At 39.5% G+C, this 24089-nt stretch overlaps 1 protein-coding gene across 1 annotated transcript in view; it reads right to left on the minus strand.

The window, feature by feature from the left end:
- Positions 1-571: 571 nt before the first annotated feature.
- The window catches only part of eng (endoglin), a 43671-nt gene continuing 20153 nt past the window's right edge, over positions 572-24089 (minus strand). Inside the window, exons 4-14 of the mRNA XM_073478691.1 lie at positions 20735-20845; positions 16501-16678; positions 11527-11701; positions 11326-11428; positions 10872-11064; positions 9827-9978; positions 9411-9641; positions 9133-9199; positions 5447-5557; positions 5298-5345; positions 572-4988 (exon numbers count right to left, since the gene is read on the minus strand). Of these exons, the coding sequence (XP_073334792.1) occupies positions 4867-4988; positions 5298-5345; positions 5447-5557; positions 9133-9199; positions 9411-9641; positions 9827-9978; positions 10872-11064; positions 11326-11428; positions 11527-11701; positions 16501-16678; positions 20735-20845 (1491 nt within the window). The 3' untranslated portion in view covers positions 572-4866. The remainder of the gene's footprint in view (positions 4989-5297; positions 5346-5446; positions 5558-9132; positions 9200-9410; positions 9642-9826; positions 9979-10871; positions 11065-11325; positions 11429-11526; positions 11702-16500; positions 16679-20734; positions 20846-24089) is intronic.

Genomic DNA, 24089 nt, shown 5'->3' on the forward strand with positions numbered 1-24089 from the left:
AACGTCTCCTTCAAAATATCCAGGGGTGTCATGCTTACAAATGTTGAAAAGCAGTCTCGAACGCAGCCTTCTTGCATAGCATAACTCCACCACCATCCCCTCTGCCTCCTGATATGAAATTCAGGTCTAACACATGAACTTCATATGATAGAAATATACATATACATGGTATATATGACACGTACAGATGTCAACCTATCAGTGGTTTGCAGCAGTGTTAAAAAACAACATTTTATTCTGCCGACTGGGCTGGCTTTGTTCCACGACTTCAACATGAACAATATTTTATGAAACCTTAGGTCAAACACAGCTTAAATACAGTTTATCCTTCATTGTTCTTTTCCCCACTGTTCTTATTAATACGTTTTAGAGCGTGTTGTACTCTGGCTCTTTCTTCTGTGTCGTTGCTCTGCCAAGTGTGCCGCATTTTATTCTATGATGTTACTTGTCCTGGGAGATGGCTGGGTATCCTGGGAGTGTGATTTTTTCCCCCCATCAGTACATAATGCTAGAGGTTTAGCCACTGCAATGTCAGAAGGGTGGAAGAAAGACAGCAAAAAAACACCATGAATATTTGTCATATTGACTTTATTAAGATAATTTCAGACAAAACATATATTTCTTCAGAGACAACATAGACTTACATGACATCAGTTGAGTACAGTCTCAAGAAATAGACCCATTTTAAATGGTAAAAGGCTGCCAACTCCAGCACAAAAATAAGACTGCATTTTATAAAGCAGACATTCTGACATGTTGTTAAGGCTGCGGAGTTTGCGGTAAAAATTCAGAATTTGGAGATTATTAGGAGACTGGAGGAAGAATCCGCTCACGTAGGCACAGTTTTTATTGTACACCTACACACAGATGCACACACACACGCAGTGCAGTACATATACCGTGTACATGCACACACAGACACACACATTTCCTTGACCGTGTCTGTGGAGGAGGAGGAAGGATTTTGTCAGAGCGAGGGGATCTGCAGGGTTAACAAAGTGAATTAACTGACAGCCTGTCTGATTTTACTGTCAGCCCTCAGACAGAACCTGGTACTAACAGGGCTGGCATAACAAAGGTACAGAATACTTGATATGTGGGGAGGGAAATGTGTTATATTCTCACCATTTGCTAAAATTAAATTTTTTGAAAAAAATTCACACTAACTGCAGCATTTTCACAGTTTTAATTTGGAATCTTTGCTGCAAACAACAAGTGTCTGAGTGTTGAATATTTAACTGGGAGGCTTCCCTCCGGTGAGAAATTAGACAATACAATGTCAGGATGTCAGTATCGGATGAGATATGCTGTGTTTTTTGACAGCAGCGTGAATCTAGGGGAAAATGTCAAACGGGGTAAAACCAACAAACCAAATGTACTGTCTTTGACATGTGATGTGACACGTACTGTCTGTGGCTACAATGCTAGAATGAAAACAATCAATACTATACAGAACAAATCTTACGCATTGGATAAGTGCCATTATTAGGTATTGTCCTAGTTCTCCATATATGTAAAAGAGGTTAAGAAAATGGTTCAAAGTAAGAATATCATACAACACTTACAAAAAAAAACATGGTAAAAAAAAACTACATATAGACATTAAATACAAGTTTAACTCATCATATTGCACAAATACTCAAGTGGGAATTTGTACTGGCCCTCTTTGTTCTGTCTCGACACATTTACACAAAGAAAATCAGGAATGCACGGAAAAATGCACGCACACACGGAGTGAGAGAGGGGTAATACGCTACATGGCTCACATACAATGAGGACACATTTTACAAATGCAGAATGTTTTTGAGATTATATTCGAAGGTGAATAAATTATCTGAACAATCCAAATCAGAAGGTGAGTAACTATTGGGAGTGTGAATATATATGCTTCAGTGTGTCAAATGTATATGAAGAAAGGTTTTAACATCACAAGTTTGATGCTTGTGTCAAAGCTATGTGCTGTGGATACAAATCACCACAAGACTAGGCGAGTGAAGGGAATATTTTTAAAGAGGTAAAAGAATGGCAATAAAAAATATAAAATACATTTACATTTGTACATTGAAACAAACAGTGGGTTCACGGATCAACCGTCGCTCTGCAGGTGTAGCCCTCATGGAAGTCCCCATTATGCATCTATGCAGCTTTGTCTAGCATTAGCCCTGCAGTGGCTGATGCAGCCTATCCAATGTTGACAGCAGAAGTTAATCATTTTGACAATAAACTCAGTTCATCCCAAAATTAAAAACACATGTTTTTCTTCTTACCTGTAGTGTTATTTATCCATCTACAATTTTGGTGTGAGTTGCCAAGCTTTGGAGATATCGACCATAGAGATGTCTTTGTTCTCTCGAATATAATTGAACTAGATGGCCAAAAAAGTACATTTGAAAAACTCAACGTCTCTTTCCAGAAATCATGACCCGGTTACTCAAAATAATCCACAGACCTTGCTGTTAGCAGTTTCATGTAGGAGCTACTTTCTTTCCGTACCACGCACATGTGTGTGCATCTACTCACGGATAAGAGGCTAGCTTACTGAGCTTGCTATTGTTACAGCTCAGCTGAGGAGGACGTCATTAATGCTTACATCCCGTTCTGTTATGAGGTCATGAGTAGATGCACGCTTCCTTCTGCGACGTGAAACAAAAGAAATAGTTCCAGCATGAAACTGCTCATAAAAAACATCTGAGGATTATCATGAGCAACGAGGTCATGATTTCTGGCATCATTTGGCCTACATTTAAGAGGAAAAATATGTATTTTTGATTTTGGGGTGAACTGTCCCTTTAAACATGTCATGTGAGGCGGAAGTTGAATTTTTAAAGTAGTCATCATCAGGTTAAAGCGCAACTGATTGACCAGTGTTTAGTTGCAAACAGCATATACAAAATGTGGTCTACTACTATAAGCTGCTGTTGGTTATATTAAAGAGTGCAGATTGGCTGTATTCAGAGCTGGTGGCTTTTATGGGAAGTTAAGGAGGAGCTTGCAGGTGTTTTATGGGTTTAGACGTATAGAAAATGACCTTTAAAGAGTCAACATGTCTGAGCTTGCCAAATTTCACTTGAAATGGTCTTTTCTAGCCTGTTGGTTTAAAACAAACATTTGCCTTTAATCTCACTTGTTTAATTTCCGACTGTGTGAGAAATACTAATTAAATGGTCATTTCATTGTGGAATATTTTGGCTGATTGTTAGTAGCCCTACAACAAATTACAGTTTCTAGGAGGTGGCAACACTTCAGGGCGTAGCAGGAATCAAGGATTGCTTGTCATCAAAGCAAAGTCTCTGAATTCATTTGTGATCAATAACATTCATTAAAGGTCTAAAAATTCTGTTGCTTCGGGGCACTCATCTCAAATCACAAGATAGAGCTGAACCCTAGTGTCTGGCTACATTTTGAATGAAAAGAGGTTAATTATGAGCAGACAGGTTGGACAATTTATACTTGCTTCTTGGCCATCTTCATTTATAGGAAGAGGTATGGTTCACACACCATAAATAGCTGCTTCTAAGTCTGCTGATTGATGATTAAACTGGCCTGAAAACACTGAAATGCAATATATCAAATTGCTATGTATGAAATTGATGGTGAACACTGTGGTTACAACAAACTGTCACAGTGGTGGTGGACTTATTACAGATTCTGGAAGAAGGAAAAGTACTGGAATTCCACCTCCAGACAGACTATTTTGGGGAAACTCCACCCTGTAGGCGTTGCTGTATGAGTGGCGCTTAGTTCCATATTTAAGTCTGACGTCTGAAAACTGATGGCGCTAGCTTCCTCATTAGGGGCACATTACTCAGCTCTGAATACAGCCATGTGTCTCTGCACGCTCTACTGTACATTGCAAGAGTGATTACTTCTGAGCTGATATATATGAAAGCACTTTTTTTATTAATACTTCAGAATGTATTGCTACCTTTGGGTCATAAATGTGATTTGGTATTGATTTTGTTGTTATTAGGTCATCAAGTATATTTCTCTGTGGAGAAAAAACTTGAAGGCCCTGATACAGCTATTGGATAGCATTAAAAATGGCACTGTATCTTTGAGAGTCAGCTACAAGGTTCACCAAGTGACACAAGAATATAACAAAAATGGAAAAAGGCAGAAAAAAGATCAATTCACCAGAGAAATCCAGTGTTAAGCTTAAACTTAGCTCCAGACTTCAAAATAATAGGAGGTAGCTGTTAATCATCGACCTCGAACTCCAATTAAGACAAATACCCCTTGAAGTGAGCATTTAATTGACTGGTTTGAGATCCTTTTCAAACCCCGAGGGGTTGTTGATAACTTTTTGGACTGACCTAGCCAAAGGCCGTTGGTATTTTTGTAGCTTAGATGTGAATGCTAAAAAGCTTTTCATCTGTTTTATCAAAGTCGCTCTTTTGGCTGGTTTGTCTCCTGTCTAACTATTATTGTGCTGCCATCACACAAGCACAATTCATTGAAAGGAATGCAGTGAATTTCCTGTTAGCTCTTGGGGGATATGGTTTGTTTTTCCTGTTGCTGGGAGCCAATTTTTTTTTCCCTCTTGCCCTCTTTAACTTCCTGTCTAGGAGCTTGACTTTACAGAGAGGCTGCAGAGGTGAGCGTCAGAAGCCATTGATTAGACTTCTGTTATCCGTCACCCAGCGCCCTCCCACCCCCATCCACCGTTGCAAACTCCCAGATCACATCCATTTCAGGCTTGGTGTGTCAAAGACGTGGGTTGTGCTTTTTAATGAGAATCTGAAGGGGGGCAGGGAAGGGAGAAATGCTTCTTAAAAAGCATTACTAAAGAAGACAAAAGCACAAACCCCGTATAGGTGACTTTGAGGGGAGATGGTGGCCCTGCTGGTGGTGGAGATTAACATAATCTCATGCCATGCTGCTAGTCGGTGTGCTCTGGGTGCTTCCAATGCTCGCGTTGGCGCTGCTGTTCTCAGAGGGGGAAGGGTTGGTGGAAACAGGTTGTCGTTTTGTTCCTGAGCACGGACATCCTGTAGAAAGATGAGAGACAAGCCAATAACATGAAAAGAAGAAAAAGAAAACAATCAATTATAGGTGTCATTTACACTGGGGACACTGGGGACACCGGGGACATGTCCCCACCACTTTTTTCAATGGCCAATTTTGTTCCCAGAACTTTTAAACAGGGATGGGCATTTCACACTGATCCCCATATTACATTGCCTAAAATCACATGTGTTGAGGAACGTTTAAAATGTCTCTTCATCTCAGCCCTTAAATGCCCACCACTTTTAAACACAAAGTGTTGGAGCCATACAAAGAAAAGCAAAATTCCTTACCGGGAAGGTTTGCTGCAGTTGAGCTGATGTCAAGTCCTGTTGGGTACCCTGAATTAAGCAGAATGTGATCATTTCAAATCCAGGAAAACATCAATTCAGATATACAGTATATTTAACCAGGAACTTTAGAGTGTTAATTATACGCTTACCTGTTTTAATTTTGATAAACCACAGCGCACCAATAAGTAATACTCCAATCAGGAACCCTCCGAATGCAATGCCCAGAACACCAGGTAGGCCAAAATCAAAACACGGTGGGCCTGAAACATATACATGAAAAAAACATTGTATGCAAGCTTGATTTAAACAACAGCAATCACAACAACCCAAGTCAGAACTGATGATTAGAACTGAATGCAGACACAGCACAAAATCACATTCACAGAGACTTGATATGTTCTCGATACACAGTAGGTGGTCAATCATAGTAAACAGTCACAAGTTGTCGACGCAAGTGAGTTGAGATTTTATGATACAGTGGCACATCTTGCAGAGATATATAATATAATATGTTTCGGTTGGGTAACAGCAAAAAGTTCAAGGATTGGCTCTGATCCACTAATTTCTCCAGAGAAGCCAAGCAAGCAAGGAGTCAAAGTTTCGGTTGCCAGCAGCAAATTTTCTTGCAGTTTAACAAAACACCCAGACAGTTGTTGTACTGTGTGTCAAGTGAACACTGTGTTCAAGTGTACAAGATGTGGGAGTTTCCTGTCATGCAAAAAATAAAGGTGTGTGTGTGTGTGTAAATATCCCACTTTCAGCTACATAAATATGTAATGACTTTTAGACCAAAAAAAGGACGATTTAATTCAATCAATTTAATTGATGACACACTACAGTACAGTCCTTATACAACTCTTTCCCCTGTCCTAGTTATCGTGACAACACAAGCCCATGTAGTAAATAACAGTCATTACTTTAGCAGGGTTAGACCTCAGCCCAGCTGAAATAAAAAAGTTATTTTGCCCTATCATTATCGTTAGAAATTTTAATTTACAATCAAGTTTGGCATTGCTGATGTTCTTTGGGCATGCTGTGTGCTGGCTGGCCCCTCACAACGTGCTTCGCTGCTAACAAACTTAATAAAAAAAACATAAAATCTGACGCCAGCAGCAATAAAAAATAATTTTTCCCTCAATTCAGCTCTGAAAGAGTAAGAGTACAGGCGAACACTAAAGCTCGCTGAAGCCTCTGACATGCAGGGCTGTGGCACAGACATACTGCTGTAGCCCGGCAAGGCCATCGCACAGCTTTGCTTCACTCATTGTGGTCCGGCAAGGCCACGGAAGGATTACCTTGAGGCAGACTTCAATTCAAGAAGGCTGTATAATAGATCATTCACAGTTTCCCCTTCACTCAGACATCGCTTTAAGCTCTTCCAACATCATGATTGTACAAACTAACTACTCACTGGGCAGTTGGCCATCTTTGCTTCTGATTTTTAAAGCTGGAAAAACATGCCAGATATTATTAAATCCTTGTGATCCTGTTGTTCAGTTTGGAAAGTTATAATTATTATCTAAACTTTTATGTCTTCAATATGCTCTGTACCTGACCAGGCTGTTGTTGAACTGTTTCCAGACAGAGCCAGTGTGCGCGCTATGTGTTGCATATAAAAAAAAACTGTGCCAACGCAACATGGGTTTTCTTCTCCCCTTCTTCTGCTACCTGTAGAGATCCTCCCACAAGTATCCAGAACATTTGGAAGGAGCTAATCATCACCTTTGCACGAGTTTCTCTCACCTGCCTCTGCTGCCTCCTGCCTCCTGGTGGAATGTGCTTGGCTAAGAACTATACTGGTTTCATACAATACAGCTTTCCTTTTTCTGAAGTGCATTAAAGAGACGACATGAGGAACAGAAGACAGCATGTTTGTTTTGTAGAAACTTGCCACTGCTCTGTGTATTGTGTGTGTTTGAATAATTGTGTGTAGTGCAATTTAATGCTGAAATCAGAACACACATTTTACCTGAACTGCATGGACATTAAGAAAGCCTGATGTTGTACATGTGATTCCATGAAGTTGCTTTTTTTTTATTTTGTCAAAATGAAGACTACATGCAGTACTATCCTGCTGATAATTGATTAAACAACACCAAATATTAACTGAATTAAATATGAATCAGAGCACTGAAACAGTGACATCTTGTGGGCATTTGAACCGACTGCAATCCAGACGGCCGACCTCGTTTGTTGATCTCTCAGCAAGGAACATTCCTTGACCCCGAACGGGCCAGAAACATCACAGAAACTTGAGCAGGCTTTCTCTTGAGACGTTTTTTTTCTGTAATCAGTTGCTGCGTTGGTTTGTACCAAGTGAGGCTTTGACAGCAAAGCTGAGTAAACAGGAGCAGGAAGCAGAAGCTCCAGTGCAGGTGGAGAGGAGGATACAGACAGCAGGCCTGTGCTGTGACTCCCTGGAGCCCTCTGTACGAAAACTACAAAACAGGAATGATTGCTGAATGGAGCACTCAGCCCTTCCCAGTGAAGCCTTGTGACAGAATGCAGTCTGCTAGTCCTGCTGATATAACCCTTGTATCTCTGACGCTGGGCTAATGAAAGGAACCCTCATAAACAGACATACCAAACCACCATTGTTCCTTTACAGCTAGTTCGATTCCTGTATTTCAGTAGTCTCCAGAAAAAACATCTCTAATTACGTACGTTAAAGCATAACAGCAAAGAGGAGGACAAACAGGACACAGGAAAGCACGGATGAGTAGTTTAGTCAGCTTCCTCAACACTTGCAGTATGCCGCAACCTTCATCTCTGGAGGATAAAGGAAGCTTAAAAAAATAAACAAATCCATTATCAGCTTTACAAAACAATCCCAACTAACTCCAGGTGATCCCCTATTTAATCAACATCCACTTCCTTTTGTCTTTTTAGTCACAAACTAAATCATTAGAATGTTCCTGGAGATTAATCGTCTGGCTGGAGACTATTCTTTCTTTGAAGAAAGACATCTTTCCTCGTTTGAGTCTACTGTGTTGAATGGTCCAACAATAGCGCAGAGACCAGTGGCTGTGTTTGCACAGCGTACACAGTCAGACCCACTTGGAAACACAAAGGACTTCGCCCCCCTCCCCTGAGGGCCATTACTTCTGATTGTGGCCACAAGGTCAGCCTGCAGACCTTCCTAAAGGACGAGGCCCGGCCCCACAACCCCTTACTGGCTTCACTGCATATCCTGAGTTTACTGCTATGACAACCGACCGCGCAGCACTTGTCGTGCACTGAAAGCAACAATAGAAATGAAAATTATAGCAGCAAGTGGCAATTCAACGGCCGAGCACCAGACTAGCAATTAAGTCCTGAGGGCAAAAAAGGAAATTTCAAAAGTTGCACAATTTAAAATGATTCTGAAAGTTCAGACAGAGAATTACATTCATCTTCATGGTGAAGGTTTGTAAAGAGCGGACAGCATCTGGACAACTAGTCCTACAATTTTGTGTCGATCAGGACATTTTTGCATTCTGTATATTGATGTGTAAGGAATTGTTTTTCGGTTTGTTTGTTTGGGTTCTTTTTTAATTGTAATAAATAATAAAATCAGGACCAAGCTAACTGACAAAGGGATCACACACTTGATAGTGTTGTAAATGTCTGTATAGCTGTTGAGAAATTAAATGTTGTATTTGACTACTACGAACCAACAGACTGGGGCCCAGTTACCTAAGAACAATTTGAGATTTGTGCGTAGACACTGCAGAAATCAGTTGTTAAAAAAGACAAGACCAAGGTTGGGGAAGGCAACATTATAAATAATATGAATAAGGTTTGCTTGACTCAAAAAGTTTACTGATCCATATTTTGGAGTTTAAACTGAACTCACTTGGTGGTGGCAGACATGGCTGTGTAACCTCCAGATTCCTCTTCACTCTTCCTCCATCTCCACATTTCTAGTGAGGTGGTGAAAGAGCAGAAAAACTGATCAACCTCAATACACAAACCAACCAAAGGAAAATTGTTTCTCATGTTATGTTTTCTTAATGCAGAGGGGTTACATTTCTTTACTAATTTCTATGTAATGTTTTATTTATGAATAATAAACACTTTCATTTCACATGGTCTATTTCAAGTATGAGCAAGAAGTAGTTGATTAACTCCTACCTCACTGTAGCAAAGTTTGACGGCGCATTCCAGGTCCCACGTGGTAGACGTCAGCTCCTGGAGCTGATCCAAAGAGAAGCTGAGTCGGGTGCTGTTAGGACAAGAATTTGAGGAGCAGGCCTCTGGTATGAAGGGCAGCTCTTTGACTACAGGGCATGGGCTCTTGGAGTGCACAAAGCACTTGAAGACCTTGATGTTCAAGGCAATATCCCCTAGTGTGTGCCCTGAAATCTGCAGGAAACAGAGAAAAGATCAAATGAACTGCAACAATGAATCTTTCAAATGGGCATCAGCATTGAAATGTCTTGGACAGACTGACAATTTTATAAATTAGCTACATTATCCACCTTATCTTTAGCAAATTGTGAGCAGGATTTGAGTTAGGAGATGTGAAAAGGGGTAGAAAGGTTAGTTACCTCTGCATAAATCCTCTTGTCGCTCTGCACCTTGGTGCTAGGGTCCAGGGGAGAACGGTAGTCAGGGGAGGTGTACAGCTGCATCAACAGAGGCATCTGCTGAGGGGCATGAGTTGTATTGGGAATGACTGGCGTCGTTACTATTTCTGGAACTGAGAGAGAAATGGCTGAAATTAAAAAATAATCAACGAAAGATAAATCATATAATATTGATTTGAATTGCTTATTAGAATTAAAATAATTGGCCATGTTTAATGTAAGATTTGCTTTCAAGCGTGTTTTTTTGTATGGTACTTTTGATTGATGTGTGTTGTTAATCCTGTTAGTATTTGTGCTCAGTAGACTTGGAGTTGGCTCCTTAAAATGCAGCGTGCAAGCTCAGCTTTAACAGAGCAGAATGTGGAGTAACAATTTTTATGTCGGTAGACTATATTTTTTGTTTGTTTTGGTCATGTCCATGGAATAAACAGTTTTTTGCTCATTACCCTGTGTCTCGTCATTGTATATTTAACCAAGGGGAGTTATTAACCTCCAGAAGTGCTGAAGGAAAGTGGACATCGTAGACTACTCGAGTCAGAACTCTTTACAGAAGTGGCAGGGAAGGTTTTTAACAAGCTGCCAAGACACCTTGTATGTTTAATATGTTGGTTGGGTTAATGTTCTTTCTTTAATTTCTAGCACCCTTAATGCAGATAGCTGTCATTTACTGGTCACACTTTGCTATTCTACCTCTGTTTTGAGGTCTATCGCCCCCTCAGGACAAAATCAAAGTTTTTAGGATTTAGCAAAAACAGTTAAACTCAAACTGAGAACTTAAAGAAAACTAAAAAGGTTTCATTTACATTGCAGCAAAGCACGGCACATTGTGTATGTAAAAGATTAAACTGAATGTGATAATGATCATGATGATGATGTGATAATGATTACTGAAGCAGTCATTACTTTGTGACATGAATTGTGTATGGGCTATTGCTTTTTCCATCTCCTCTCTTTTTTAAAAAAAATGCCCTTGTCAAAACCAAATTTCGATCTCTTATCGTCTTACCTACTGGGTCTTCTTTTCCGAGAACCAGTAAAATCGTAGAGGCCTCTGGCATGAGTTCAGTATAGCTGGTGAAGGTATTGGCTTTAAAGTATATTAAAGCCTCCCTTTGTACACTCTCTGCAGTGTCATTGTTCACTGTAAGTTTTGGCTGCAGTCTATGTTCCATGGTGGGCAGCATGATGACATTGTTAGACTGTAGAAAGAGACGAGTTCAAATGAATCACTTAGAAACTGTCTTGTGCAGGTAGTCACTCAATAGAAAGCACATTTTAACAGGCATTGTTCGTGAGAAATCATTTAACTGTAATTTAGTCAGCTATATCACACTACAGACAACAATGTAAGCGCACAGACTGGAGTCTTTATCCTCTCAATAAATCGTATCTCACATGTGATTGTGGGACGATGAAAATGCTAACTTTAACAACTGGAGTGTGTGTAGGTGTAAGCTTACACCAAACTGGGTGTGTTGTAGGTTGACGAAGGTCCATGTGGTGCCCTGAGGGCCTCGCAGAAAGACGCTGGTCCTCTCACTGTCCACACGAACAAATACATTGCTGCAGAATGAAGAATCCGAAATTACAAGAGAAATTTCTTCAACAGCAATAGCAAAACAAAACATACGATGTGATTTCTTGTCAATCGCAAAGTTTACCAAATGTTGCCATTCTCTGGAATGTTTATGATGTGGAGCTCAGGTTCATTGCTGGGCATCTGTGGGGAGCAAGATTTGAAGGAGCCAGCCAAAGGCTTTGTTTCGATCTTCATAAAGTGTTTCTCGAGTGCATCTTCGCTTTCTAGGATGCAGTCCGGAGAGCCAGGTTTGGTTCCTGTAAAACCACAAACATTAATTTCCATCATTGTTCATTCATTGTTCGCAAAACAAAAATGACATTCCAGTGGAAATTATAAGCAATAAAATTACTTGTGCATGCATAATCCAATATAATAAAGAAGACAACAGCTCCAAAAAATTGACAGCCAGCACTTCTGTTTAAATACTTTATTGTGGCAGGGAGGTAGTGGCTGCAATAAGCAATAAGCCATTGCAATTGAAGCCTATTTTTTTCTATTTATTGAACAGGGTACTTTCACTGAGAGTGATGCTCTAAGAGTCCTGTCCAGCACGGCTGGTAACAGGACTGACAGTTTACAGCGTTTTACTCGGTAGCCAGCACTGGGGAGCCATAGGACAGTGTACAACAGGAGACCAAACTGCTAGGGCAGCCACATTAGCACCTTGTCTTCTCCAGTATGGAGGATGTTCCAAGAGCAGCCTCATGAGAGTGCATGATGCTCAGCCTTTGACCAAATAATGGTGACAGATGGTTTACGGGTGCACCCTGGTGCAGTGCTCAAATTGCTGCGCACATTTTGTTTCATAACACTATGCTGGAAATGGGGATGATACATGTTTCCCAAAGCACTCCATACAGTGCCATCACACCATTTGCAGCATTTTGAGCCCAAGTGCATGAGTGTTCGGAACATACTGAGCACATGGTGGTGGACACAGTGGAAGTGGATCATGTCCCAGGCCTGGTTTGAGACATTTTTCCACGATTGAGATTTGTTTCTATTAGAGTGCATCGAGAGGTGATTAAAGTTCAGTCATTAGTCATTATCTACTCATCCCCATGGTGATGGAAATGTTTGTTTCGTAGTCTGCAAAACATTTCTTGTGCTTCAAGGCAAGACAGCATTGCAGCACTCTCTTAAACAATTGAAGTAGATGTGTGGCTTTTAAAATGTAAAAAAACAACAACAAAAAAAACAAAAACAAAACATAAATGGCTCCATGCAGCTTGCTCGGGGTAATCCAAGTCTCCAGAGGCTCAGAGATCCCAAAGTGATTTGAAAAGACACCCACTTCTTGTATAAACCCACCCACTTCAGATTGAGTGCGAGCTTACGCTTTTAGCTTAGCACCTAAAGTGAAGATGGCGGCATCTTCTGAAATCAATATGGGATCTCTTGGCTTCAGGAGACTTGGATTACACCAGAGTCATTTTGTGTTTTTCTGCATCATAAAACAAGTCTCCAACTGCTTCAGGTGTTTAGGAGAATGCTGCGACACTGAATTTAAATTTTTGGGTGAACTCAACCTTTAACCTCACTGCTACTGTCCATAGAAAGAAACTACCAGCTCTTATCAACGTTCTTTGAAGCCTACAGACGTCTACAATAATTTTTACTTTTAGTTACTACATCCTGACTGGCTTGTAGCTGGACACCTCGAATTAAAAAGTAGTTTCCTTAACACTGCTAAACAAACCTCTTTTCCGCTGGCTATAAGATGACCTGAATTTCAAATCACAGACATCCAAGTAACCTTGAATATCAGGATTTTTTTCTTCAACGAGCCTTCAGCTTGGCAACATCCAGCTGTGTATTGCGCAGACTTTTTAAACGCCTACAACAAGGCCTACGCAAGTTCACCTAACACCCCATTACGGGCCAAGGGATACAACGAAATAGCGATGTACTGTAAACTGCTCCTCTGCTTGAGTAATTTGAATGCCCTTGTGGACTATGAGTCAGTGAAAACACGAGCTAAAATTAAGAGTGGCTGAAAACACAGCATTTCATCACAATTTAACCAGCACATTTAAAATGGGAAAAGAGCAGTATACAATTGCCAGACAGGAACGTTAACCTGTATCGCCCCACAGCTGATAGACCTGGAGAAGGACAGGCTTTCATAAAAACAAAGATTATAATATAACTCGTGCAAAATACTGTTAAAACAAAAAAAAAACCTTGGTCATAAAAGCAGCCACCACTATTCAGCATCACCACTGCTCACTTTTATCAAGACCCATGTCAAGAGCTCTGCTTTTGCTCAGACCGCCCTAAGGAGGCTTTGTTCGGAAATAATTGTGCTTGCATTGAGCATCCCACTGCTACTGCTGCTGGCAAAAGCAGCAAATAACATCCTTATTGTCCAGCCTTCACTCATGCCATGAAAGCTCACTTTAAATCATAGTGTTTCTGTGCCTCCATCTTCAGCATCATTGGTCATTTTTCCACCGCTTCCCATTGCACATTTTTTGTCACATGCAATGGCAGCATTGAGAATGTTAAGCTCAGTCCCCCAGAACTTTACCTTAAGAAGGCAAAGGATTTGCACTGACTACTTGAGATTTTTGTGAACAGGCGGATATTTGAGTTTCAAACATGCATCATTATAAGAGGTTTGCGTAGCTTTTAAATCAGCAGTAGAGCTGCTTATTTTGGAATTTACGGTACAAAATCAGTTTGGTTGCAAAGTCAACGCTCCACGTTGGTGCTTCATGTGCGTAAAATTGCTGCTGTTATTGCTCATGATGTTGCTTGGCTCACTGCTGTGTATGAAACAGGATTAGAGGATTAATTTTGAGAATTGTCATACATAGACCTGTGCTAATAAGTATCAACAGTCTTAGTACGTACATGTAAAATGTGATACGTGTGAGTATGGATACAACATGGATGGAAATATTAAGTGAGGAACTAATAGCCCCTAAATGATCAAATGCAAGTTGTCGATTTCTGGTCAGAAGGCATAGCTGGGCTGGAAAGTAGGAGTGCAACAGATCACAAAACTCACGGTTTGGAATATATCACTGTTGTGAGTCACAGATCAGATTAGTTTTAAATATGCAAAAGAACACATATATAACTTTGCTTTCCATCTGCTGACCATCTGTAAATGGTCTTTAATTAATTGACACCATTCAAGATGTCCAATGTTAAAATAAAATCTTAAATTACATAAAAATTAAATACTTAATTGTTAAATTAAAGTGGACAAATGACCCCATTGATTAGCCGGAGGTGTCATATCATGACTAAGTTATTGAATCTCAAGGTAAGGTATTCCTGTCACTTCACATTTTGCTGTTTTGGTAGTCTGTCCAACGTGACAATACTGTAAAGTAATTACATTATTATGTTTTGATAGCCGTTTGTGCTTATTACATGACCTTTTAACACGAGCCAAGGCAAATAGAAAAGAGGTTGGATTTTTTTTTTAGCCCTGCTTCCTTTGTTACTTTATGGTGTTTACAAGGTTCATTACTAGAAGGTAGGTCAGTTCAATTTATATGAATTATTAAAGTTGAAATACCCCCTGCCCCCGGAGGTCTTTCGAGTGGACAGCCTGTTAAACCAAACTCCATTCAAAAAGCAGGTGTTTTAAATTTTGCAATTAATCAGCAGTTCACACGCATGCTGAACCTTGGTGGTGGTGGTGGGCGGGGGCGTATGGGCCAAGGATCAACTATGTTCCATTACACCGCTTGGCAGCCCCAGATACAGTTTTAAGGTTTATTACATTATATTTTAAACAAGCAGAGGAGCTTAAAGGTGCACTATGTATTTTGGGGGAAGGAATTGTAATCAGAAGAGAAAGATCTTGATTGATTGATTTTTGTATGCCTAAACAAACTAAATAAACAAACTCTCTTCATTTTCATGACTAAATAAACAAACTGACCTTAAAGGAAAACAAAATTTCATACTGTTTTACCTTGTTTATATGTGGCGGACCCTGCCACCTTTCTAGCTTCAAACAGCGTTCTAGGGACCTTATTTTCCTCTAAGAACAGCTTGTTTATTCAGTTATGGAAAAAATAATTGTATTATTATTTAATTCATATTGTAAATATCAAAATCCTGAGTTTGAATTTCTTCTCCAAAACTACACAGTGCCCATTTAATTGAAGAGAGTGACAGTGTTTCTCCTCAGGTGTTATAAGAGGTTGCTTCCTCTTGGACATAATACATGGGATTTTTAGAATTATATATTTTATAGAAAAGTGAGACGGCAACATACTTCAACAGACTGTACATTCCCTCTTCCCTTTTGTAGGAGAGTGGACATATGGCAGCCGATGCTTGGCTAACACACGGATACCATATATCAAAACAGCATGGGGTCTGGTTCTGTATGTACAGCAACGTAGGGGGGCTGCCTTTGTTGTCACATCTCTCTGTCAACTCTGTAAATGTTCTGATGGACTGAGAAATATATTTTCTGGTTTAAAAAGAAAAATGTTAAAAGCAGCATATTTGATTTCTTCCGATTTACCCATCATTGGTTGAAAAAGCTGTTGTATATATTAAGACTTACTGAATAACAAGTATAGTTTTTCGGCCCTTTGGCTAAAACATAAAAACCCCAAAAGCCTGACAGAATATGCAGACATTGCTTTTTTAGACCAGCGTGGTCTTCATCACAGCACAGTGCTTTCTCAGTGATTTCATCAGAACACACTTAAGATAAGAGAAGAGGTTAGTAGGCAGAGAGAGCCCTGGAAACAACAGTGCATCCATCCTTGATTACAGACTCGCTGCTGAGTTATGTAAGCTGGAGCTGTATGTGTCGCCGACTGCAATTACTTTGCTCTTTTCAGCACCAGAAATATTGTCTCAGACCAAACAAAGATGCAGATAGCATATTCCAGATAAGCATAGTGTCAAGGTTGATAAATCTTAAATACTTTTAGGCGAGCAGGAAGTCCTTCTTTATGATGGAATCCTGTAATGCTCTCTCACTATGACCATACATTGTAACTGACTCCTTCCAAACTGGCGAACACAGCCCACAAGTAATAAAAAATATTTTGATAATATAAATAATTCTCACCATTTGTTCCTGTCAGTGTTACTTTCATCAGATTTCGGATTGTTGTGAATGAAGTCACACCCCCAAACTTCTGTTTGGCCCAGTCGACCAGCTCTACAACTTCAGCGGGCATCTCTTGCTTGTGGATGTTGTTAGGATGTTGATTAGCATGTATGCCAATTTGGGAGTTGTTGCTTACCTGAAAAGTAGAGGCCAAGTCAATAAGCTTCATTAAATACTACTTCCAGAAAGAGAACAGTCACAATCACCTACGTTCCAAAATGCACGAGTCTGTCTGTCACCCATTGCTACAACAACACAGAATTGAGTGAGTCAGCTTTATATTTATTTATATTTACCTCATGGCTGCTCACATTTTGTCATATCAAACATGTTTGCCCATCCCTCTCATTCTCCTCTATTACTCCACCCAACTCTCCCTCTATTCTCTGAGCAGGGTCCTGTTAAAAAGAAATGTTTATTATGGTTAAGTGTGCACGAGCCCAGTTGCACAACCCTGTTGGAGCCATGGTCTTTCCTTTGCTTCCTGAGTGGGGCCAGGAAATGGGACCTTTTTTAGCTTTGTGCGTCACCACAGTCGGCTGGAATCTGGCTCCATACAAGGTATAAATATATACATCCATCTCATCGACTGGACAACGCTGTTTCCTCGTCTGGGCCAATGGGAAATAATGGAGTTTACATTAAGCTCCACATGAATAAGAAGGCAGGGGAACAGAGGAGTGGATATTGTCTACAGTCGGCTTTTAGACAGTTAGACATATGTAAAAATGTGTTTTATTTCTGGCTCAACCTTCAATGTATCTTAATCTGTACTGATTTGTCCTTCTCTTCTTCAGCAGTCCAAAGGGCTTAAGTGGAAAATAAAGTGTTGTATAAGTACTGTGCCTCTTCATTTTGTAAACACTTAAACCCACTGACACAGTCCATTCTGCTGAAGGAAGCTCTTCAAACTTTTATAGGACAGTACAACGAGATCATTGGCCAGAAATACTTCTGGGAAATCTTCTATTTCAAGTGCAATTTTAAATTCAAATAAACAGAGGTGCAGACAGTATGATGGGCCTAGTATTTTGATACATGTTTGAATTATTTAATTGATTCATTTCATCAGCTTTAAAATCTACAATACATGGAGAGTGTGACACATAATTACTGGATTCTGACTCAACAATTATTCAGCTTCCTTTGTGTCATAGTCAATAGTGCAAGTGCTGTTGAGATGGACGTTTGAGGAAACACAGCTCATAGCATTTAACCAAAATGATGAAAATAGAAGCGTAGTGTATGCTGAGTAATTTTAGAAAGAACTGTATTTTCTATGAGTCATCCTGTTCATGTTTATAAAGTGTGAAATGCTTGTTGAAATAACAAAAATCTCCCTCCTGACCTGTCTGCTATGTGTGACTACTTGCGTGTGTGTCCTTGTGTCACAAAGCAAGACAGGAAAAAAAAATGTTGAAAGCCAAGTAAGCCCGAGGGAGTTATCAGCCTTTCTACATGAATATTTGATTGATGCAAGATCAAAAATAGTGTGAAGGGAAACTCCAAAAATAAAAGAGGGAAAACCAGTCACGATAGAACCAGGAAGACGGGGAAGGCCTGAGAGGACAGACGGGAAGAAAAAGGGAAACAATAGTCGTCATTTTAATGATAACAGTGGAATTGACCTTAGATTAGTCTCCATGAAATCAGTTCGATAAACTCAAAGATGTTTTCAGAGAAAAGCAAATCTCGGTCTGGAGGATATTACAGAAAGTTCTGATGATACTTTTTTTCCTGTAAGATTTCCTTGCAAAGGATGTATGAGTTATAGATGCTAAGCGGAAGGTGATTTATTTTGAAAATTTACCAGATGCTCTATGCTGTTCCTGCGTCTAACTTCCAGCCTGGCTTGATCCACTCTATTCGGCTTGACACGGGTGCACCCTATATGTTATACTAAATAGTGTGTTAAATACAGTAAAATACCTGTGACTAACAAATTGCTAATATACTGAACAATAAGTCAGAAGAGTCAGAAGACGTTATGTACAAAAATCTTGCTGTCCCCATGTTTTATTTTTTGTTTTGCTTTTTTTTTGACAACCCTGTGTACTGTGATTGTGACACTGTGCCAAGCTGTCAAGCCAGTGACGTACTTTCTCAGACGCAAAACAGATGCTGTTTCTCTTGCACTGCAATCTGCAGTAAAACACCATTATCCCCCAGTGATACTGCTCATCCCACGAAAACATCCTGCAGTCACAGGCGATGTTGTCCAGGCTCTCGACAGGACATGATACAGGATGTGGTGTCACGCTGCTGTCAGCGTATCACTAACTGATAACACTCCTATAAACATTTCATCATTGTGAATGATCTGCTGTGGTTTTTATTCTATTTATTTATGTCTATTTTTAGGTGTTAGTCCATCATTAATATCTGGATTTACAACACTGGTGACTGTTTTACAAGCATTTTCCAGCTTATTAAAGCTTCTTTCAGTGGTTTAAATCCGCATCAGTACAAAATAATTGACAAGTAGGTTATGAAGACACTAAGCATTAGTTTATCTTTGCTATTTTGTCACTGTGAAATTATTTTTGGGTGATAAAGTGGTAAAAAAGAGACAAGGCTTATGAAAAGTCTTCCAAGTGATGCATTTATGTGCGGGAGGAAAGCTCTGACATGTGAGAGTTAGCTGCCAAACAGCTTTGCACTCATGAGCTATTTAGTCATAAGCTCAAACATGGAAGACAAACAACAAGCTCTATCTTCATGATAGTGGCATGAATTAAGGAACCTCTTAGTTTTTAGAGGTTACCATTTGGCAGCAGACTGTCAAATCTCAAGTGTTCCCAGGACGACAATCCAAGACTGCGAAAGGATAAAATAAGTTTGCGGAAAGAAATAAAACTGATAAAATGTTCATTGTGATTCTTCCTCTTGAGGAAGTTTCAACTGTCATGATGTACTGATATGAAGTGACTGCCTGCAAGGTGAGAAAAACACATTAATCATTGCACAAAAGTGCAACTTTGACAAGGGAAAACCAAAATGTGAAACGAGGCAGACAATGGCTCAACAAAAGAGCACAGAAGGCTGAAACTGCTTACTTCATGAACCGGTAGGCTTTGGAAAATGTTAGTAATAATTTGGAATCAATTGTGTAGTAGGGTTCTTTCTTAAGTGGTTTAACCAATGTTATTATAACTTTACACAAGGTTAGGTAAGGTTCTTTGTCTGCAGAAGCTGTAGTCCCATGTCTTGATCACAACTGACTCTGATCAATGTTTTTCAGTAAGAAATTAGGTTTTTCATCATTAACACATTTAGAATTAATAGTACACTTTTAGGTGACCTCATTTATTTGGACACCTCAGTATTATTTCCTATTTAAGAGAGGCTATTTAGTTTGGTGATAAAAGACTGCAACATATTCTAAGAATGCCTTTATTTCAAAACCAAATTTAAGGACTTGGTGGTTTGTTTTAATAGCAATATCTTTTGTTTTATTCACCTTGTTAGGTTCACACCAATGCAAATTTAAATAGTCTGACACACTGCAATAACCAAACTCTGTCAACCACTGCAACACTTAACAGTATTATTTGTCTATTTAATTACACACTCAAGCGGGTGAATAAAAGTTGTTTTGTGGCCTCAATAGATTTAATTCACAGATACAATCTTAGAACACTGTGTTAAAGTCAGAAACTCTAATTTCATTGGAACATTAATTCTACAGCCGATTCCACCAGCCCATCTCGTTTCTGGCCACCCTTAAACTTCTCTCACCGATTTTATGGTGTGGATAATAAACACACAAAAACACACAAACTGCCTTGTGCACAGCAGCCACTTGGGAATATCTATGGAAAGCCAATACTGTCTCTTAACAGGCTCGGAGAGCTGCACAGCTGTGGCAGTTTGACTGTATGTTCAACAGCTGGCACTTGACAGAAGCTAAGTACAGCTGGAGAAAGCGCAAAATTATACAATACTGAAAAAAGAACCACTTAGACTGTTGTCCCCACAACCTGTTAATTTATTATGATTAGTTAGTACTCATAAAACAACCTTTTGTATCAATAGCAAGTTCAGTAATGGAATCACTTACAAAAGTGTAACATATCAAGCTAATTTATTCTCCCTCCTCTCCTCACACATCCGCCCATCTTGCATCCAGGAAAATGCCGGGTGTGAGCCTGAATGTTGTAGAAATGTAGAAACACAAAGAGGTATTACTTACGTAAATGTTAACACCGGCGTTGATGTTGCATAGAACATGGGCCTGGTTTGGAGATGTGAGGATGATGTTCATTGGCGTGGCATTAACCATCTCCAGAGAGAATATCATGTTCTGAGAGGAGACAAAAAAAATGACATATTCTAACTAAGTTACTTTAAAATAATCCCAATGTACTGTATTTAGTTAATGAGTTCACAACATCTAACTGTGTATGAAAGCCAGAGGGTCCAGAGTTTATGATTGTGTTGTAGGAGGTTGTAAGAAAGTTTGGCAGTGCTGTAAATCTCCAGGTGGAACACTGGGACTGATTAGGAACACAAAGAAATGGTGTGGCATAAATATCCACTCACCCCCATGAAGCCATCCATATTGGAACTACTGTGCTGCCTATAATGAGTTTTTGGTGAGTGTACCATGCTGTGTTTGCGCTGTGTTAGACAAACAAAGGGGTAAAATAAAAAAAACTAAGACTTTATGAAATGTTTTCAGTGGTTTAAACAATACATTTTGCCGTACTTACATAATTGTTAATTGTGCAGCACAGTGTAGGGATACATTATGCAGGATTTTTCCTACCATTATATGCACAGCACCAAGCTTTTTAAGGCATGACCTACGCGTGTATGTGTATCAATTTTGGAGTGCATCAAACTTAATAAATGACAGATTCATTTATTATTTGCACTAGCTTTTTCCCATTTTTGTACACGGATGTGGTAAAACACATGGAAAAAACATTATGTGAAATTTTCCACAAGCTTCCACAAGCTGTGCAGTCCACTCAAATGGAAACACATGTGACAGGCTTCGTTAACATAATATTTTACTTTACTGCCAAGATTAAAAATGAAAACGTTAGGATATAAACTTTACAAAATGTGAACTAAAGTGTGGGACTTTGGGAAATCAATGAGCCCTATATCACAAACAAATGTACAAAGTACTAATAATAATTATTATGCCTTTTTCGCACAGATTTCAAAATCTGCCAATATGCCAACTTCAAACCAGCATTCATTTTGTCTGTAAAATAGAATATAACAATTCCTCTACATGCAAACCTCCCCATCTGGCATGGAGTATCATTAAATGAACAGACCTCAAGCAGACGGAGCAGAGAGACATTTTGCTTGCAGCACTTAGTTTAAAAATAGTTCCAACTGCAATTTAAGTTTGATTCCATTTCTGCCCTATTGCAAAAATCAGTGGGGGGGATGTGACAATTATCCTTATTTTCACAACTGTGAAATGTCAACACATACACCTCTCCGGAAAAAGCAGTGCCTGTCATTTCAGGTGGGCTCGCAAAGACAGACAAGAAGCTGTCTTTGCTGTCTGCCTTCGTATTGACAGAGACATTAATGAGGTAATGCAGCTTGGTTCTATTCTTGAGTATCTATGCAGTCAACAAGAGGAAAAAGTCAAAAGCAGATCAAAAGGTATCAGAATCATATATTTACCTGATGTGCTGTGAGTTGCATGTTTTATGAATGTATGCTTTTTGTCTTGGTAGCATTTAAACTATGTGATAAATTACAATTTTGTGTATTTTTTTTTAAAAAAACATGCAGCCCAGTGTCCTCCACAAATAGCTGGTCCTGGTGGTATTTACATACTGTGTATAAGACCTAATTAACATAATTTAGCACATAATGTAATACCTCATTAACCATATTTCCAGCTGAGGGAAACACAATGGCGATGTGATTTGCTAATCACCACCACAGTCACTCTATGAATCAGCCTTAATTACCATGCTCCACATGTGCGTTGGGTAGTGCTGGTACCGCTGAGTTATGGATATAAGTGGTGGTGAGTAAACCTTTTCACTGAGGAATAATAAGTCTTTGAGTTTACAGACATTTTTTTCCAAGGTTGTCTTAATTCAAATAAATCCTAGTTCTAATTACTTTGACTCTCGTAATAGCCCTAAGATAATTGGGTTTAGAAAAGTAAAAGAGTCATGGATTTTATTTTTTTTAATTTTATGACTCAACGCATTAGAAATGAACAACAGCTTTAAAAAAAAAAAGAGCTTGGAAATCCAGTGTAATGCTTTTGTGGGAACTTAACATTCATAAATACAAATTTCTGCTTTCATCCATCTGTGATGCCTTTTGACACCAAATACTTTATTCTGTTTATGTGAAGGCGGATTGTTTTCAGAGCCAGGCCTGCTGGGTAGACAATGAGCATGCTGGGGAAACAGTGTGAATTCCTAATATTAAATTCATTTACTTGCTACCTGATGCTACCAGAGCTTGATCCAAGAGAATTATGATGAGCTCAGGCCTGTGCTATGGAAATTTTCAGACCAGTGCGGAACAAATTAGGTCTAAGGAGACCATCAACAAATTGCCTGTGAGCAAAGCACAGATGCATTGGAAAAAGACGCTTGCACGCCCAGTGCCATGGACAGAGATCTGTCATCACACACACACACACAGACACACACAAACCATATTAGCAATGCCTTGTACAGAGTGGGCTTTGCATAATGGCTGCTGCACCTCATAAATGTGTTCAGTCCTCTCCTTTAAAATATTGGCCAAAGGGAGCACTGCAATCCCAGGTGAATACATGGTGACATTTGTTACTGAAAAAACCAGGAGGCAGCATCATCAGTGAAAAAGACCTGCTCACTGGTGCCTCGCTTTTTGTTGTTGTTTCAACATTTCAACGAGACACTCGCTTTCCATCCCCAGTTCAGAATTTATAAAAAGACATAAAAAAACATAAGAGGGACCGAATTATAACCTCCAACAAGGAGGTTGCGTTTTTAAAGGTGATGGGGATCCTAAACCTGATGAGCTCAAATTACAGTTATAGTTGGTTTAAAATCTAGAGTGATACAGGGCTATTGAGTTTGTTATTGGATCAAATGGGTCTGTGGAAACTTGGCGGAGGTATGCGCTCTTCAGAATGCCATTCTAGTTGAAAACATGAGTCTCTATCTATCAAAGAAACTTTGCATTGTACTAACCCAATGTCTTCCCAGAAACACCACCTCAGTTTCACCTGAATCGTGTTGCATGACATGCAGTTAATGAATGAATGGCATTTCCTATGGAGTTCATTGTGCCTCACGCAGAGATAACTCAGTGGTGTTTTCCTTAAATACTCTTTCCTAATGAGCTTCATTGTCTTTGTAGTCTTGTTTCCCTCCCTTCATCCTTTTGTGACTTTCATTCTTTCATTTTGAACTCCCAGTCCTGACTGCCTCTGACCCTGATCACTCACCTTTGCTACTTTTGTTCCTGTGCTTTCAAGATACAATTGTTTTCCTCTTCAGACTTTTTTCTTTTTTCTCAAGAGCATTTTTTGAAGGGCCTTTGCTGATGCAGTTTCCAGTTAT

Source organism: Pagrus major, chromosome 12, assembly GCF_040436345.1.
Source record: "Pagrus major chromosome 12, Pma_NU_1.0".
Classification (NCBI taxonomy): Eukaryota; Metazoa; Chordata; class Actinopteri; order Spariformes; family Sparidae; genus Pagrus; species Pagrus major.